The 19,457-nt window shown below is 39.4% G+C and overlaps 2 protein-coding genes across 5 annotated transcripts in view; one reads left to right on the top strand and one right to left on the bottom strand.

The window, feature by feature from the left end:
• LOC128693016 (arylsulfatase A) overlaps nucleotides 1–5,854 on the top strand; it is a 30,577-nt gene extending 24,723 nt beyond the window's left edge. The window contains exons 7-10 of the mRNA XM_070091959.1: nucleotides 1,257–1,393; nucleotides 1,799–1,907; nucleotides 3,880–4,015; nucleotides 4,658–5,854. Coding sequence (XP_069948060.1) covers nucleotides 1,257–1,393; nucleotides 1,799–1,907; nucleotides 3,880–4,015; nucleotides 4,658–4,973 — 698 coding nt within the window. The 3' untranslated portion in view covers nucleotides 4,974–5,854. The remainder of the gene's footprint in view (nucleotides 1–1,256; nucleotides 1,394–1,798; nucleotides 1,908–3,879; nucleotides 4,016–4,657) is intronic.
• Nucleotides 1–19,457, bottom strand: part of LOC128692866 (retinol dehydrogenase 13) — a 483,761-nt gene that overhangs the window by 212,124 nt on the left and 252,180 nt on the right. The window lies entirely within an intron of this gene.

Consider the following 19,457-nt stretch of genomic DNA (forward strand, 5'->3'; position numbering starts at 1 on the left):
TAAATTTCCTTCATGGCTTTCAGCTCTTCCTGCGATTCTTGTCACCTGTAAGATTCCTTCAGCTTAGTTCGATATTTGCAATTTCCCTGACCAGTGCCTCCCTTCGTGTTTCAGATATATTGTACCCTCTCAGCAGCTCTGACTTTTCACCTTCGTCTGTATAGGGAGCATCTCTCTCTTTCTAGTTTACATTTCTTTCTTTTTCTTAGTGGAATGTGCCTTGAGCAGATCTCAAGAACCACAGAGTTCATTTTTTCTAGGCAAAGGTTCAGATCAGTGTTGTTTAGGATATCTTCCCAGCTTGTTTCATTTAGAACACGGTTAACTTGTTTCCATTGTATGCTTTTGTTATTGAAGTTGAATTTTGTGAAGACACCCTCATGACTGATCACATTTTGCTGGTCAGGAGCCCTGTGCATACATTTCTGTACCTCTATTTAATGTTGTGATCCGAGTGCATTGTCTTTGATATGGTTATATTACGTATCAGATTATTGTTGTTAATGAAGATGAGGTCCAGCGTATTTTCTGGTCTTGTAGGCTCTAATATTTGCTGGCTTAGGGTGAATTTGGTGCAGAAATTTAATAGCTCTTGTGTGTGTGAATTTTCATCTGAGTTGCCTCATGGAGTGATTTCTGCTAAAATATTATTTGCTACACTCCTCCATTTTAGGTGTTTCAAGTTGAAATCTCCCGGTAGCAAGATGTTAGGGGCAGGAGTTGGGAAATTTTCCAGACAGTGGTCAATTTTCAAAAGCTGGTGCCGGAATTGCTGGGAAGTTGCATCTGGAGGCTTGTATACAACCACAATGACAAGGTTTTAGTTTTGAACCTTTACCTCCAAAACTTCAACTACGTCATTTGAGGTGTTTAGCAGTTCTGAGCAAATGAGCGACTCTATGACGTACAGGCTAACTTCCCCTTGTTGTCTGTTTAGTCTGTCGCATCTGAATAATCTATAACAAGGGATACATATTTCGTTGTCAAAATGATCCTTGATGTGGGTCTCTGTGAATGCTGTAAACATTGCATGTGACTCTGTGAGCAGTCCCTTGATTTCGTCTGTTACCCTTTCTACAGACTACACAGATTTTCGTGGTGGTGGTCATTTACAACACTTTACAACTTTCCTAACAAGCTGGTCTATAACTACTAGAAGTATTTAGTTGTCTTTAACAGTTCTTCCAGTTTGACTGGCTAGGATAAGCTTATCATATAAAAGAATGCAAATTATTATTAATCAGTATCTTGAACGACACCAGGTAAAACGTCGGGTCTGGCATCAACACTGGATATACTTCCCACCCTGGCGTCTCTGGTTCACCTAGACACCTCTAACTTAACTTTGGACGGCGTCGACCTCTCGCCCCTCCTCAGGGATCCTCTCGCTAAGGTGGTTGCCACTATTAGAATAATTTTTATTTACTTGAAGCGCTAAACCTATGTACTTCATTCAGTGTAGGTGGAGGCTCGCCCTCCCCCAACCACTTAGTCTGCTAAAGGCGAGACAAACAATACTATATTCTACTGAGCGATTTTTATTTGTTAAATACTGACATTGATAACAGTTGTCGTATATGCCCATGGGTTAAAAGAACACTAGCTGTTTTTTGAAATATGATAAAAAAAAGATCTATTAGAACTTGCAGTGAAGAAATATTCAACACAAATTACTGGATGTTATTGTATAAAAGTCTATTATTATTTTAATTAACAGTAGTTATTGTGATCATTTTTTAACCTTTCTCAACGACTTTCTCTCACACAACTACTACTACGCCACCACTATCGTCATCAGAGTCCCCGTAAGATGTACGCTGTGTATCCGCAGTCACCAGAGCAGTCCTTGGGACCCTTTGCCGTCACCAATGGTACTTATAAGGCTCATTTCTACACCATAGGGTCAGGTAAGCTCCCTTACTAGTGTATGATTTTAATTTGATGTGGTTGTTTGAAGTGCCTACGCAGGGTGCCCCGTGGCCTCGTGACTAAAGCTCTCGCTTCACACGGAGAGTCCGGGATAGATTCCCGACGAGGGTAGGTACACTGGGCATGTTTCTTTACACATGTTGTCTATATTCCCCATCAGTAAGATGGGTACTTGGGTGTTAGTCGACTGGTGTGGGTCGCATTCTGGGACAAAATTGACCTAATTTGCCCGAAATGCGGCTTTGTATATAGTATTATGTCATTGATGTCAGCTATACCTTGTACATATACTTGTAGAAATAAAGAATTATTATTATTATTATTATATTACGTAAGAACACTTCATGCGTACTTTGGTTTTGCCATTGTCATTACTGTGACAAATACTGCACCATCCTGTGTGATGGTGCCCAAGTGATACCACAGACATCCTGAAAGGATTTACAGCTAAACTCTCACCATTCTGTGTGATGGTGCCCAGGTGAAAGTAACTCCAAACCTGCTGGAGGATTACAGCTGGACTCGCAGCTAATGTATCAAAACTACTGTATGAAAATTCATTCTGTGTAATGAATGTGTTAGGCAAAAAACGTAGTTATCTCTTGTTTAAACTTTGTAAAATGTTATAAACATCAGGGTAGCCCACGATGTGCTGTATCCAGTTTTCCCAATAAAAAAAAATCATGTGTGTGTGTATGTATATGTGGGCACTGCAAATATTTATCATTTCACTATGTGAATATCAAAATGGTATACAATACAGACAGGTTGGAAGGTAAGACACAAAGGCAACAGTTACGCAACTTTATTTCGAAACGTTTCACCTACACAGTAGGCTCCTTCAGTCGAGTACAGAAAGTAGGCAGGAGCAGTAGAGATGTGAAGACGATGTAATCAAGTCCATCACTCTTGATTTGAGGTTGTCAGTCCCTCAGCCTGGAGAAGTATACAAGCCTCCACACTGTCGCTTCATCTTCATGTTGTTTCTGACTATGGAACAGAACTCTTCTGGCTGAGAGACTGACAACCTCAGATCAAGGGTGATGGACTGCTTACATCGTCTTCACATCTCTACTGCTCCTGCCTACTTTCTATACTCGACTGAAGGAGCCTACTGTGTAGGTGAAACGTTTCCGAATAAAGTTGCCTAACTGTTGCGGCACTCCGTGTCTTACCTACCATCATTTCACTATATTGGCATTCATGACATGCGCTAGTTTTCAGTACAGAGAAAATTATATCGTTATGGCTGGAAATATTCAACAGTTTAATGGCGAATTTTCCTTTTTCACCATTATTATTCTTATTATTATTCTTACATTAATATCATTACCATCACCATTTCATTGTTAATATGCTAGGTTTAAAGCTCATCGATTGGATTCGCGTCATTAAAGGCTACAGTTCATCTGTACACTAACATCAAGAGTACTTTAAATTCTACAATAGGCTTTTAAGCAAATTCTTAGTGTTTTTTTTTTTTGCACAGATACACACCTGTGTGTGCTTATATATAGTCTATAATAATATATCTTTATTTCTACAAGTACATGCACAAAGTATACAGGTCTGACTGACATCAATGACACACTACTATATAGAACGTCGCTTGTTATGCTGAGCATCTCAGGTAAATTAGGTCACTTTTGTCCCAGGATGCGACCCACAGCAGTCGAATAACACCCAGGTACCCATTTTACACTGATGGGTGAACAGGGAGAGCAAGTGTCTTATGGAAACACGTCCCTAATGTTTTCCAGCCGTACCGGAGATTCGATCTCCGGACCGCAGTGTGTGAGCCGAGTGCGCTAGCGATCGAGCTACGGGTGCATATAAACTGAAATACACAAACCTATGTATATACCACTTGGTGTATTTGTACGGATACGGACTTCTCTGAATATATACTCTGTGTGATGATTTAATATAACTTAAGCGTATGTTCCTCAGATCTGTCGGACCCTGACAACTACGACCCTTTGTGCCCTTCCAGCCACCCCCTCACCCATCACGACCCCCCGCTCCTCTACAACCTCTACTACGACCCCGGCGAACGATACAACTTGGCCAATGATTCCCTCTACCTGTGAGTATCATTTCCACTGAGGTTACACCATGTTAATGCTTAATTGATTCTTTGTATCTCAAGCATATACTTATTTTAAGCGATGGAGTGTGCGTCTGCGTGGAATACTGCCTGTTTGTAAAGAATATAAACGACAATAACGTGGCTGAGGCAATTCATTACTATTCCACAAATTGGAAATGAAAACTGGACATTTAGGTTTGCCCTGACCCATTAGTTACAGTTGCAGGAACAGAATTAGGTTCCGGCTGTCAATATTTAGACTAGACTATTTGTTACTGTTTCAGGAACAGCTAGGCTAGTGTTTTCAAGTCTTGAGGGCTTTCCTTCATCAGTTATTGCAGTTTCAGGAACAGAGTTAGGCTCGTTGTGTTCAGTCTTCTGGGTCTTTCTTGGACCATGAGTTACAGTTAAATGGAACATAAGCTAGCATGTCGTCTTGGAAGTTTGTTAAAAATTTATTCCAAAACTGATAAAATCCTTTATTATCGTTTCTTGGCATTATCCACTGAACGGGCTGACGAACCGAAATTTATGCTTTCACTTTATAAGTAATTTGTTTAAATTATTTTAACCGCAATATTGCCGCTCGCTTTTTTTTAAACTACGGGTATTTGTATTATTTCCAATCAATATCAACAGACCGGTGTTGGATATGTTGGGAGAGTGGAGAGAGGAACACATGAAGACCATGACGTGGATGGAGCCCAGGACCACAACCACAGACCCTTTAGCTCAGCCCTGCTGCAACCAACCCTCCTGTCAGCCCTTCCCCGAGTGTTGTGACTGCCCTGTAATTACACATCCCAACCACATCAACAGCTACCATCATGATAAATCCACAGCCATTTTGGAAGAGGCTGCGGAATCCACAGCCATTTTGGAAGAGGCTGCGGAATCCACAACCATTCTGGAAGAGGTTGACACAGCCATTTTGGAAGAGGCTGCGGATGCATAGCCATTTTGGAAGAGGCTGTGGATTCCGTAGCCCAACAGGCATGAATTAAGTATTCAGAAGAAGCCTTTATTCTGTCAATGTTTCTCTTGTCAGTAGATTTATAGGCCCTTCAATGTCCGAACCACCTCAACAACCCCTCTTCAGTCCACTGGATATGGATAATACTTTTAGTAAACCCGCACCTCATCTCCAAGCTACGGATTCTCTGCAGTCTTTAGTTAAAGAAGAAACGTAAGTGAAGTATGGAATAGCCGACAAGGCAAAAGACCTTTTGGCCTCTTAATATAACGTTTTACCTACATGAGGCTTAATTATTTGATAAAGCCTCATGTAAGTGAAACGTTGTCTCCTGCTTGTGTGTGTCGATTAACCATTTTAAGAGCATAACGTTGTCCAAATCGAGACTTGTTCTCCATGCTTGCGTCTTTGTCCAGCTACCACCTCTACGATATCCGAAGATCTGCTTCCAAACATCATGTAGTAGGTTTTGACAATATGAAGGGTGAATTTGTTGGTAGTCATCCACATATATAATTTTAGGAGTTCACCATTGACAGTGTCGCTGAGAGTAGTCGGATTTAAGTGGGAGATGACAAAAGTCCTGTCATCTGCGAGCAGAACAGGTTTAAGGAAATGTGATGCGTAGAAGAGATCAAGATAAAAAACTCTGCATTGATGAACTCCTACGTCGACAGGCAAAGTTGACGAGGTTACGCTGTTATTGGAGACATACTGGTGTCTACTGCTAAGACTAGGTAGGTAAAGGTATGGCCTCAGACCCCACAATGTTCTAGTTTAAGGTACAGATGTTCTGTTCTAGTTTAAGGTACAGATGTCACTCTTTAAGCTATACAACAATACAGCCCACCCTCCAACTTCAACATTAGTGGTCATACCTATATATATAAAAAAAAAAAAACTGAAGGGAAATGTTACGATACATCCAGCGCTGCCAAACATAAGGGAGCTGTATGGCACTTTCCGGCAAAGCAACATTTAATTGCTATACAGCCTCCTAAGGCTGATGGCAATTCGTTAGTGCTGATCAACTATAGGTAAATGTAGGTCAGTTTACCTTACCCTAGCCTAAAATATCTTATGAAAATTTTCTGTAAACACTTATTAGGTAAGACACAAATGCAACAGTTAGGTATCTTTATTTCGAAACGTTTCGCCTACACAGTAGGCTTCTTCAGTCGAGTACAGAAAAGTTGATAGAAGCAGAAGAGACTTGAAGACGATGTAATCAGTCCATCACCCTTAAAGTTTTGAGGTGGTCAGTCCCTCAGTCTGGAGAAAAGCATTGTTCCAAAGTTTGAAACAATATGGAGTTGAAGTGACAGGATGGAGCCTTATATAGCGCCAGGAGGTGAGACGTAGGTCACTAGTAGAACGCAGATGTTGGGAGGTCAGGTCCCTCTCAAATCCAGCCGTTCTCACTAGTAGAGGTAGTCGAAGTTGATTTCAGGTCTGTACCAAGATACCCTTGTATTGCAGTGTCTGACAGATTGAACATTAAAATGGTATAAAATACCGACAGATTGTTAGGTAAGACACAAATGCAACAGTTAGGGTATCACAGTTAGGGCAACACAAGGGTATCTTGGTACAGACCTGAAATCAACTTCGATAATGTGAGTAGTCACGAAAGCCCTTGGAATTTCTCTATTCTTTCAGAGTGGTTGTTTTGCGCATATATATATACCTAGAGTTTACCTGGAGAGAGTTCCGGGGGTCAACGCCCCCGCGGCCCGGTCTGTGACCAGGCCTCCTGGTGGATCAGAGCCTGATCAACCAGGCTGTTGCTGTTGGCTGCACGCAAACCAACGTACGAGCCACAGCCCGGCTGATCCGGAACTGACTTTAGGTGCTTGTCCAGTGCCAGCTTGAAGACTGCCAGGGGTCTGTTGGTAATCCCCCTTATGTGTGCTGGGAGGCAGTTGAACAGTCTCGGGCCCCTGACACTTATTGTATGGTCTCTTAACGTGCTAGTGACACCCCTGCTTTTCATTGTGGGGATGGTGCATCGTCTGCCAAGTCTTTTGCTTTCGTAGTGAGTGATTTTCGTGTGCAAGTTCGGTACTAGTCCCTCTAGGATTTTCCAGGTGTATATAATCATGTATCTCTCCCTCCTGCGTTCCAGGGGAAAAAGGGTTTAGGAACCCCCAAGGGCCCCGGGCCCCTGAGGTGTTTTATTTCCCGGTTTCCCCGGGAAAATTCTCTGTACATTTTCCTTTTGGAATTTCAAGCCTTGAAAGGGCGAAAGGGCAAATATTCCAGCCAGAAAAAATCAAGTGAACCCGAAGAGTGTTTATGGGGGGCCCCCTGGTTTTTTAAGGTTCATTTTCCATCCTGCTTTTTTCTAGCAGATAATTTATACAAAGTTTGGTCCTTTAAGGGGAGATCCCCCGACATGACACCCCAGGCTTTGGGGTTGGGGTTTTGGGTTTTTATTTTTTGGGCCCGAATTTGTTTTGACTTTTATGAAGATTTAATTTTTAAGTTTACAATTCCGGGGTAATTGAATTTCATCGTTGAACTTATTGTTTTCTGCAGCCCACCAAAGATTTGTGATTCCCTTGGTTTCGTGTCTGAATGGGAAACACTTTTCATGGGATTTTGGGGGGTTAACTTTCAAAGGGAAAACAGGGTTTGGTTTAAATCCTTGTCTATGTTTGGGTATATATATATTTTTTCCCGTGCCCCAATTATCATCCAATTTTTACCTTTAGAAATCGCAGTGACAAGATTTTATTCCATGGAAGGGAAAACCTTTCCCCAGAAGATAATTTAAAAAACTAACTTTGCAATTTTCTGGGTAGGGGGGATAAGAAAAGGGGATGATTGAAGGGATACATAAAAAAGGGAAAACAGGGGTATAAAAAACTTGGGTGAATATATCTTTTTCCCAAAACAGGGCCCCAACAAATATTAATTAAAATTTTATTTAAAAGGGTAGAAAAAAAGGGGAAATAATGGGTTGCAGATTATTGAAAAACTCCCCGGGAAAGGGCCCCTAGGGGAAAAACTTTGGGGAGTTTTTTAAAAACAGGCAAAAAAGGGTGGTTTTAAACCATGAAAACCAACTTTTCCCCGGCCAAAATACTTTTACTTATTTTTCAGGGCCCGCCGGCATACAATTTGGGTAGCCCTATCCCCCCACCATACCAGGTATCCAATTTAACTGTACCAGGCTATCCACTATACAAATGGATAATCGCTATCCACTGACTGAATTTGGTTATCCACTATACAGTGGATAATCGCCATCCCCTGTACTATAAGGTATCCAATTTTACAGTGTAAGAATAGGCAGCAGTGGCCCTTACCCCCATGAAAATTACTCAGTGGGGAAAAAAAAGAACCTTTTTTTCTTCCCGTCACATTCCATCACGCAAAATGGTGCTCAAAAAATTTTAAAAACTGGGCATCTGTTGGGGGACTTCCAGTAGGTCGGGAGGGTGAAGATACCATCCATTCCGTATAGCCAGGAAGCTTCAAACGTTTTTGTTTCAGAAGAAATGGAGTTAATATTCCATCCTGAAAGGGGGGAGAAGGAATGGGGGGGGGGGGAAGGAGGGATGCTTAGGGTTAGTTCTCAAAAGCCCAAAGGGGGCCTTTTGAGGATTTTATGCTAACGCTCCAAGAGCTTTTGTGTTGAGCTAAGACTTGATATCTTAAAAGTTTTTCCCCAGCTACTAAACCCTTTTTAGGGGAAAAATATATTTCCCTTTGGCCATAAACTGTAAAATTATATTAATGGATACAGTATGACAAGTTGACGAACGACACGCAATACTTTATCTTTGTTACTAAACATTTCGCCTGTGCACGACTTTTGTGAGGGAATTTAGCTATAGTTCCGGCTCTTGGGGGGCTTGGGTTCAAGTGTTATGCCTCTTTTTGGGTTGTGAGACAAGGGAGGGTTTTAAGGGAAAAAGAATTTTTTTTACGGGGAAAACGGCAAAGAAATGACTGAAAGATAGGGGAGGTTGAAGGGAAAAAAAGGTTGTTGGTATACAGGCAGATATAGATATGAAAGAGAAGAGATCTAAACACTTTTTTTTAAATGTGATGGGAAAAAGTGAGAGACTTAATCTCATGAGTGAGAGGAGGAGGCAGCGGGGGTCACCATAAAAAAGGAGTTTCATAAACACAAAAAAGTTGTAACAGTATTGTCTAAAGTTTGACAGGTTTGCCCTAAATAACAAAAACAAGAACAAAGTCATACCTGAACTTTTAATAAAGGGTTAAATTTTAAAAACTTGTTACTCAACTAATGAGAAACAAAGATACGTAATAAAGAGATTGGAATTAGAGGCACAAGAAAACGCACACTTTGAAGGACTTAATTAAAGCCTAAACATTTAAAAAAAATCAAAAGGACAAATGACTGGGCAAAAATTTAATTTCATAAACAATTGTAAATTTCAACACATATTTAATATACTAATAATCTACATTTCAACAAACGTTTAGTAATAAGCAATTGTTTAAAAAATACAAATACTGCAATGCAATTGGTGGCCTTAGAAATATTAAAAAAATGAAGGTTTTCCCACAGATCTCAAGAGCAAAGTAATTTTAAAAGTGAGAAATATTCTATGAACACCAACACCATTACCACCTCTATCACATCACATGATAAAAATCGTATCACTTTTTTTACATTACATGATAAACATCAGCACTATTACATCACATGAAAAAATCCCACCGTAAACGTCACATAAACATCAGTACCTATCACGTTACTAATAAACATCAAAGCCACTATCACATCACATGATAATTATCAGCACCATCGCCATCACTATACTAATTTAATTTTAAAAAATTACGATGATTTAGGGGATTCCTTTGTGAGATTTTTTGGGAAAAATTTTTCCCGGGGGGATTAGGAAGGGGGCCCCTTTTGGGGGCCCCCCCCCAAAAAAAACCCCCGGCCCTTTAAAGTTTTGGGGGGGGGAAAAAAAAAGGAAAAAATTTTTTTTTTTGGGGGGGGGTTTTGGGGTTTTTCCCGGGGAAAAAAGAAAATAAAAAGGGAAAAAAAAAAAAAAACCCTTTTTTTTGGGAAAAAAAAAAAATTTGGGAAAATTTAATTAAAAAGGTGGCCCAATTTTTTAAAAACCCCTTTAAAACCCCCCTTTTTTTCCCCCCCCCATTTCCCCCCTTTTAAAAACCCCCCCGGGTTTAAAAAAACCAATAAAACCCCCTTGGGGAAAATTTCCCTGGTTTTTTTTTTTTTAAAAAAAAATTTTTTTTTTTTGGGCCCCAAAATTCCCCTTTTTAAAAAAAAAAATAAAAAATTTTTAAACCCAAAAAAAAATGGAAAAATTTTTTTTTTAAAAAAAAAGGGGCCCTTTTTTCCCTTTTTAAAAAAGCCCTTTTTTTTAAAAAAGGGGAAAAAAAACTTTTTTTTTTAAATTTTGGGGGGTTTTTTTTTTTTTTTCCCCCTTTAAAAAAAAAAAAAAAGGAATTTTTTTTGGAAAAATTTTTAAAAAAAAACCCCAAATTTTTTTTGGGGCCCCCCCCCCCGGGTTTTTTTTCCCCCAAAAAAATTTTTTTTTTTAAAAAAATTTTTTTTTTTAAAACCCCCTTTTTAAAACCCAAAAAAAAATTTTAAAATTTTTAAAGGGGGAAAAAAAAACCCCCCCCGGGTTTAAAACCAAAAAAAACCCCCCCCCGGGGGCCCCGGCCCCCCCCTTTTTTTTTTTTTTAAAAAATTTTTTTTAAATTTTTAAAAAAAAAAATTTTTTTTTTTTCCCCGGCCTTTTTGGGGGGGCCCCCAAAAAAAAAACTTTTCCCCCCCCCTTTGGGGTTTAAAAAATTTTTTTTTTTAAACCCCTTTTTTTTTAAGGGGAACCCCCCTTTTTTTTAAAAAAAAGGGGTTTTTTTTTTTCCCCCCCCCAAAAAAATTTTTTTTTCCCCCCGGAAAACCCCCAAAAAAATTTTTTTTATTTTTCCCCAAAAACCCCCCAACCCCCAAGGGGCCCCCCCCCTTTTTTTTTCCCCCCCAAAAAAAAAACCCCCCCCCCCTTTTCCCCGTTAAATTTTTTTAAATTTTTTTTTTTTGGGGGGGCCCCCCCCCCCAAAACCCCCCCAAAATTTGGTTTCCCCCCCTTTTTCCCCCTTTTTTTTTGGTTTTTTCCCCCCCCCCCCAAAAAAAAAAAAAATTTTTTTTTTGGGGGGGAAAAAATTTTTTTAACCCCCCCAAAAGGGGGTTTTTTTTTAAACCCTTTTTGGGGGAAAAAACCCCCCCCCCAAAAAATGGGAAAAAATTTTTTTTAAAAAAAAAGATTAAAACCCCCAAAACCCCCCCAAAGGCCCCCCAAAAATTAAATTTTTTAAAAACCCCCCCCAAAATTTTTTCCCCCCCCCAAAAAAAATTTTTTTTTTTTTTTTTTTTTAAACCCCCAAACCCCCAAAAAAAAAACCCCTTTTTCCCAAAAAAAAGGGCCCCCTTTTTAAAAAAAAAAAAAAAAAAGGGGGTTTTTTTTTTCCCCCCTTTTTTAAAATTTTTTTTTTCCAAAAAAAAAAATTTTAAAAAAAAAAAAAAGGGGAAAAAACCCCCCTTTTTTAAAAAAAAAAAAAATTTTTTTTTTTTTAAAAAATTTTTTTTTTTTTCCCCCTTTTTTAAATTTTTTGGTTAAAGGGGCCCCCCCCAAGGAAAAATTTTTTTTTGGGGGCCCCCCCGGGGGAAAAGGGGATTTTGGGGGGGCCCCCCGCCCCCCCCCCAAAAACCCCTTTTTTTTGGGGGGGGGCCCCCCCCCCTTTTTCCCCCCCCCAGGGGGAAAAATTATTTTTTAATATTTAAATTTTTTTAAATTTTTAAAGGGTTTTTTAAAAAAAAGGGGGGGAAAATTTTTTTCCAAAATTTTTTTTTTGGCTTTTTTAATTTCCCTTTTAAAAAAAAAAAGACCTGGAAACCCGGTTTTTTTAAAAAAAAAACCCCCCCCTTTCCCCCTTTTCCCCCTTTTCCTTTAAAGGGGAAAATTTTGGGGGGGGTTTTTTTTTTTTTTTTTTAAAAAAAAAAAGGGTTTTTTGGCTTAAAACCCCTTCCCCGGGTGCCCAAAAAAAAACCCCAAAAATGATTTTTAAAAAAATTTTTTTAAAATTTTTTTTTAGGGGGAACCTTTTTAAAAAACCCCAAAAAAAAGGGCCCAAAAAAAATTAAATTTTTAAAATTTTTTTTTTTTTAAAAAAAAAAAAACCTTTTGCAAACCCCCGAATTAAAATTTTTTTAAAAAAAAACCCCCCCTTTCCCCAAAAAACCCCCCCCCAAGGGGAATTTAAAAAAACCCCCCCAAAAATTTTTTCCCCCAAAAAATTTTTTTTTTTTAAAAAGGGGTTTTTTTTTAAAAAAAAATTTTTCCCCCCGGGAAAAAAACCCCCCAAAGGGGGAAATTTTTTTTTTCTTGGGGGGTTTTTTTTTTAAAATTTAAAAATTTTTGGGGGGCAAAAAAAGGGGGAAAATTTTTTTTTTAAATCACTTCATTATTACGCTTATATCAGCTTATATATCAACTCTACGGCTTATTTATCTATCAGAATTGATCTAATATGATATAATAAAGACTATAAATAACATACAAACATGTTATATATTCTAGACTGAATAAAATAAGCCATATGGCGAGAGACCATAGAAAATATTTAGATATAAATGAGTTACTACTCTCATGTCGACTCCATGTCGTATTCTTTGGTCTCTGAGTAAGAGAAAACTGTATTTTGAAGAGGTTAACTGCACTAGAACAATCAGTTTACTAAGAAATACACCCAAACAAACGCGATTTTCTCGATTTTTTTTTTTTTTGAGACGGTGGGCCGGCCGGCGCTCCAGGCCAATATCTGGGAAGTAACTTATTCACTTTACGGTACATAGTCTGCCTTTATTACTCAATTAAATGTAATAATATTCACAGAAATTGTAGAATAATGATTTCTTTAATTTGCAATTATTAATTTTTGGAAATATTCCAAATACTTTGGGAGTTATGTGGGAGTAAAGGGCAGATTTTTTGCAACATTTCAAGAACAAACTTTATTTTTTTTTGTGAAATAAAGATAAGTTATTTAGAGGAAAGGTACTAATTACAAATTCGTATAAGCATTGTTCTCTCAGCACCAAGTGTCCAAACAACCTCACGTTGTCCCATATAGGACAAGCAACCTGCCAAAAGGCATTTTCAGTAAATCAGTCCTTTTTCAGTCTTTTCTCAGTTGTTTGAGGTATATTTTTGATAAATATTTTCAAGAAAGAGTGAAAACACTTTGTCTTGAGCACCAAAACTGGAGGAAATCGGACAGTAAACAAAAAAGCAACATTTAATTGCTATACAGCCTCCTAAGGCTGATGGCAATTCGTTAGTGCTGATCAACTATAGGTAAATGTAGGTCAGTTTACCTTACCCTAGCCTAAAATATCTTATGAAAATTTTCTGTAAACACTTATTAGGTAAGACACAAATGCAACAGTTAGGTATCTTTATTTCGAAACGTTTCGCCTACACAGTAGGCTTCTTCAGTCGAGTACAGAAAAGTTGATAGAAGCAGAAGAGACTTGAAGACGATGTAATCAGTCCATCACCCTTAAAGTTTTGAGGTGGTCAGTCCCTCAGTCTGGAGAAAAGCATTGTTCCAAAGTTTGAAACAATATGGAGTTGAAGTGACAGGATGGAGCCTTATATAGCGCCAGGAGGTGAGACGTAGGTCACTAGTAGAACGCAGATGTTGGGAGGTCAGGTCCCTCTCAAATCCAGCCGTTCTCACTAGTAGAGGTAGTCGAAGTTGATTTCAGGTCTGTACCAAGATACCCTTGTATTGCAGTGTCTGACAGATTGAACATTAAAATGGTATAAAATACCGACAGATTGTTAGGTAAGACACAAATGCAACAGTTAGGGTATCACAGTTAGGGCAACACAAGGGTATCTTGGTACAGACCTGAAATCAACTTCGATAATGTGAGTAGTCACGAAAGCCCTTGGAATTTCTCTATTCTTTCAGAGTGGTTGTTTTGCGCATATATATATACCTGGAGTTTACCTGGAGAGAGTTCCGGGGGTCAACGCCCCCGCGGCCCGGTCTGTGACCAGGCCTCCTGGTGGATCAGAGCCTGATCAACCAGGCTGTTGCTGTTGGCTGCACGCAAACCAACGTACGAGCCACAGCCCGGCTGATCCGGAACTGACTTTAGGTGCTTGTCCAGTGCCAGCTTGAAGACTGCCAGGGGTCTGTTGGTAATCCCCCTTATGTGTGCTGGGAGGCAGTTGAACAGTCTCGGGCCCCTGACACTTATTGTATGGTCTCTTAACGTGCTAGTGACACCCCTGCTTTTCATTGTGGGGATGGTGCATCGTCTGCCAAGTCTTTTGCTTTCGTAGTGAGTGATTTTCGTGTGCAAGTTCGGTACTAGTCCCTCTAGGATTTTCCAGGTGTATATAATCATGTATCTCTCCCTCCTGCGTTCCAGGGAATACAGGTTTAGGAACCTCAAGCGCTCCCAATAATTGAGGTGTTTTATCTCCGTTATGCGCGCCGTGAAAGTTCTCTGTACATTTTCTAGGTCGGCAATTTCACCTGCCTTGAAAGGTGCTGTTAGTGTGCAGCAATATTCCAGCCTAGATAGAACAAGTGACCTGAAGAGTGTCATCATGGGCTTGGCCTCCCTAGTTTTGAAGGTTCTCATTATCCATCCTGTCATTTTTCTAGCAGATGCGATTGATACAATGTTATGGTCCTTGAAGGTGAGATCCTCCGACATGATCACTCCCAGGTCTTTGACGTTGGTGTTTCGCTCTATTTTGTGGCCAGAATTTGTTTTGTACTCTGATGAAGATTTAATTTCCTCATGTTTACCATATCTGAGTAATTGAAATTTCTCATCGTTGAACTTCATATTGTTTTCTGCAGCCCACTGAAAGATTTGGTTGATGTCCGCCTGGAGCTTTGCAGTGTCTGCAATGGAAGACACTGTCATGCAGATTCGGGTGTCATCTGCAAAGGAAGACACGGTGCTGTGGCTGACATCCTTGTCTATGTCGGATATATATATATATGTTTTCCTGTGCCTCAATTATCATCCAACTTGACTCCAGAAATCGCAGTGACAAGATTGATTCCATGTATTAGAAACCTTTCCTCAGAAGATAGACCGAAAACACTAACTTTGCACTGTCTGGATAGGAGTACAAGTAAAGGGTATGATTGAAGTGTATACATGGAAAACAGGAATACAGGGGATATAAATAACTTGCTGAATATATCTCACCAAGACAGGACTCTCAACAATGGATTCAAGTTGGACAAATTTAGATTTAGAAAGGATAGAAGGAAATAATGGTTTGGAAATAATGGCGTTGCAGATTATTGGAACAAACTCCCGGGTAGCGTCACTAGGATGAGAACTTCGGGTAGCTTTATTAAATACAGGCAAAAGGATGGTTCAAATCCATGACAAACCAGTTCTGTCCAGGCCAGTACTTTTACCATTTTCCCATGCCTGCCTGGTACAGTACAGTGGATAGCCTGCTATCCACTGTACTATACCAGGCTATCCAATGAACTGTACCAGGCTATCCACTATACAATGGATAGTCTGCTATCCACTGTACTGTACTAGGCTATCCACTATACAGTGGATAATCTGCTATCCACTGTACTATACCAGGCTATCCACTATACAGTGTCATAGAATAGGGCAGCAGTGTGCCATTACCCTATGAAACTTACTCAGTGGGAACAAAAGCAATCCTTGTTTTCCCTGTCACATTCCATCACGCAAAATGGTGCTCATACAAGATTTTGAAATCTGTCAGTCTAAGCTGGGAGACTTCAGTAGGTCGATGATGAAGATACCATCAAGCATTCCGTATAGCCAGGAAGCTTCAAACGTTTCGTTTCAGAAGAAATGGAGTTAATATTCCATCCTGAAAGGGGGGGAGAGAAGCGAATGGGGGTGGTGGGGAAGGAGTGGATGCTGGTAGTGGGTTAGTTCTCAAAAGACCAAGGGGCCTTTTGAGGATTTTATGCTAACGCTCCAAGAGCTTTTGTGTTGAGCTAAGACTTCTGATCATCTTCAAAGTATTCTCCAGCTACTGAACCTTTTAGAAGGGTTAAAATATAGTTCCTTGGCCATAAACTGTAATAATTATATTAATGGTATACAGTACTGACAAGTTGACGAATCAGACACATGCGCAATACTTTATCTTTGTTACTGAAACATTTCGCCTGTGCATCAGACTTCTTGTGAGGGAATTTAGCTATAGTTCCTGTGCCTCTTGAGGGCTTGGCGGTTCAAGTGTTATGCCTCTTGCGTGGATTGTGAGACAAGGTGCTGAGGTTATAGGACAAGAGAGAGGTTACCTTTTCGGATCGCGCAGCGACCGAATCGGTCTAGCAAGAACGATGACTGACAAGATGAGGGTAGGTTAGAGCAGAAAAGAAGGTTGTTGGTATACAGGCAGATATAGATATGAAAGAGTAAGAGATCTAAACACTTTTTTTTGAAATGTGTATGCGAAATAGTGACGAGACTTAACTTTCATAAGAGTGAGAGGTAGTTGAGGCAGCGGGTGTCACCATAAACAAAGGTACGTTTCCCATAAACACAAAACAGTTGTAACAGTACTCTGGTGGCTAAAGTTTGACAGGTTTGCCCTAAATAACAAATACAAGAACAAAGTCATACCTGAACTTTGTAATGGAAAGGCTTAATTAGTAAGACTTGTCTACTCAACTAATGAGAAACAAAGATACGTAATAAACGAGATTGGAATTACCGAGGCACTACGAAAACGCACACATTTCAGAAGGGACTTAATTAACAGCCTACAACTATAAGCTATAAAATTCAATGGACAAATGACTGGACAAACATTTAATTACATAACACAATTGTAAATTTCAACACATATTTAATATACTAATAATCTACATTTCAACAAACGTTCAGTAATAACGTAACAAGCGTTGCTTTCAATAAAATACCTAATAATACTGCAATGCAATTGGTGGCCTTAGAAATATTGAGCAGTGAAGTCAGTCCCTACAGATCTCAAGAGCAAAGTAATTTTAAAAGTGAGAACATATTCTATGAACACCAACACCATTACCACCTCTATCACATCACATGATAAACATCAGTATCACTATTACATTACATGATAAACATCAGCACTATTACATCACATGATAAACATCCCCACCAGTAACACGTCACATAAACATCAGTACCAATATCACGTTACATAATAAACATCAAAGCCACTATCACATCACATGATAATTATCAGCACCATCGCCATCACTATACTAATTTAACTTACAAAATTACCGATGATTTAGTGTGATTCCTTTGTGAGGATTTTTGGGAAGACATCACTCAAAGTTTGAAAGAAAAACTAAAGGAAAAAATGGATAGGTTGAGGAGATATCATTATCATCAGCCTTGACATCTGCTGGCAGTGTCACCATGACAACACCATTACGAGTGTGTGGGAGGAACTCTACTAATGGTTACCCAGGATTCCACGATACTCCTCTACCACACACCTAGACATGCATATAACTATTATATATATGTTTATTACTTATTAACACATCGGCCGATTCCCACCAAGGCGGGGTGGCCTGAAAAAGAAAAACTTTCATCATTCATTCTAACACTGCCTTGCCAGAGGCGCACTTACACTACAGTTATAATACTGCAACCTTAACACCCTTCAGAGTGCAGGCACTGTACTTCCCATAATATATATATATATATATATATATATATATATATATATATATATATATATATATATATATATATATATATATATATATATATATTTATTATCACACTGGCCGATTCCCACCAAGGCAGGGTGGCCCGAAAAAGAAAAACTTTCACCATCATTCACTCCATCACTGTCTTGCCAGAAGGGTGCTTTACACTACAGTTTTTAAACTGCAACATTAACACCCCTCCTTCAGAGTGTAGGCACTGTACTTCCCATCTCCAGGACTCAAGTCCGGCCTGCCGGTTTCCCTGAACCCCTTCATAAATGTTACTTTGCTCACACTCCAACAGCACGTCAAGTATTAAAAACCATTTGTCTCCATTCACTCCTATCAAACACGCTCACGCATACCTGCTGGAAGTCCAAGCCCCTCGCACACAAAACCTCTTTTACCCCCTCTCTCCAACCTTTCCTAGGCCGACCCCTACCCCGCCTTCCTTCCACTACAGACTGATACACTCTTGAAGTCATTCTGTTTCGCTCCATTCTCCCTACATGTCCGAACCACCTCAACAACCCTTCCTCAGCCCTCTGGACAACAGTTTTGGTAATCCCGCACCTCCTCCTAACTTCCAAACTACGAATTCTCTGCATTATATTCACACCACACATTGCCCTTTTTCCCAAAAAAATATTTATTTGGTTCCCCCTTAAATTAAATTGCCTTGTTTTAATAAGGGTTTTAAAAAAATTTCTAAGGGTTCTTTTTTGGGAAAAAAATTTTTAATTCCGTAAAATATATGAAAAAATAAACGTATAAAGAAAATTTAAAAAAGAACTTAATTTTTTAAAAAATTTTTCTAATTGTTTAAATTTTTTTTTTTACACACACACACAAAAAGTTTTGTTGTATGTATGTATGTAAAGTTAAAAGTATATATAAAATTTATTTCCCAAAAAACCGGGCCCTATCCACTAAAAGGGGAAAAAGGCCCAAAAAAAAAAAAAGGGGTTTTTTCTTTTTTCTTTATTAAAGGACTGGAAAAAAGGGTTTCTGGCCCTTTCTCAGCAATTTTGGGCCCTTTTTACAAGCCTTGGCTCACGGGGAAACCCGGGGCCTTGTTCCAGGGCTGATAGGTTCAACTAAAATTATAATAAAGCCCCCACAAAAACACCGCTGTATCCCTTTTGCTCCCGAGGCCACCTCTGTGTCTATTCTTTCCACAGCCCCGGGGTTTCCAATTAAATCTATTTCACTCCCTCAAAGCCCAAAAGCCCCCGAGGGTGTGGGTATAGGGGTGGAAGAATTCTGTGGTTTTCAATAAAATTCTCCAGTGTGGCTCCGAAAACATTGTTACGATTGAAAACAAACCCGGGGGTTAGGAACCCCCCGGGTTTTATCCCCCCTTTGGGATGGTTTTTTTACTCAGTATGGTTCAATAAAATTCTCCCTATAAGGGTGGGATGAAAGTGATCTTAAAAGAACTACTCAGTATTGAAGGGAAAAACCGGAGGGGACGTTTTAAATCAATATTTGCAAGGGCCTCCCACTTTTAAAAAAGGGTTAATTTTCAATACAAAAGGGACGGGGGTTTTGGAACATTTCCTTAACCCCCACCGGGGACGTGACGAAGGGAACAGTTAAAAACCCCCTGTGGCAGGCAGGGTTTCCCCAGACCAAATAACTGCTCCAACATATGGGCGCCTAGCAAACCTAAGAATAGCATTCCGACATTTCAATAAGGAATCG

The sequence above is a fragment of the Cherax quadricarinatus genome, chromosome 38 (genome assembly GCF_038502225.1).
Source record: "Cherax quadricarinatus isolate ZL_2023a chromosome 38, ASM3850222v1, whole genome shotgun sequence".
Lineage (NCBI taxonomy): Eukaryota > Metazoa > Arthropoda > Malacostraca > Decapoda > Parastacidae > Cherax > Cherax quadricarinatus.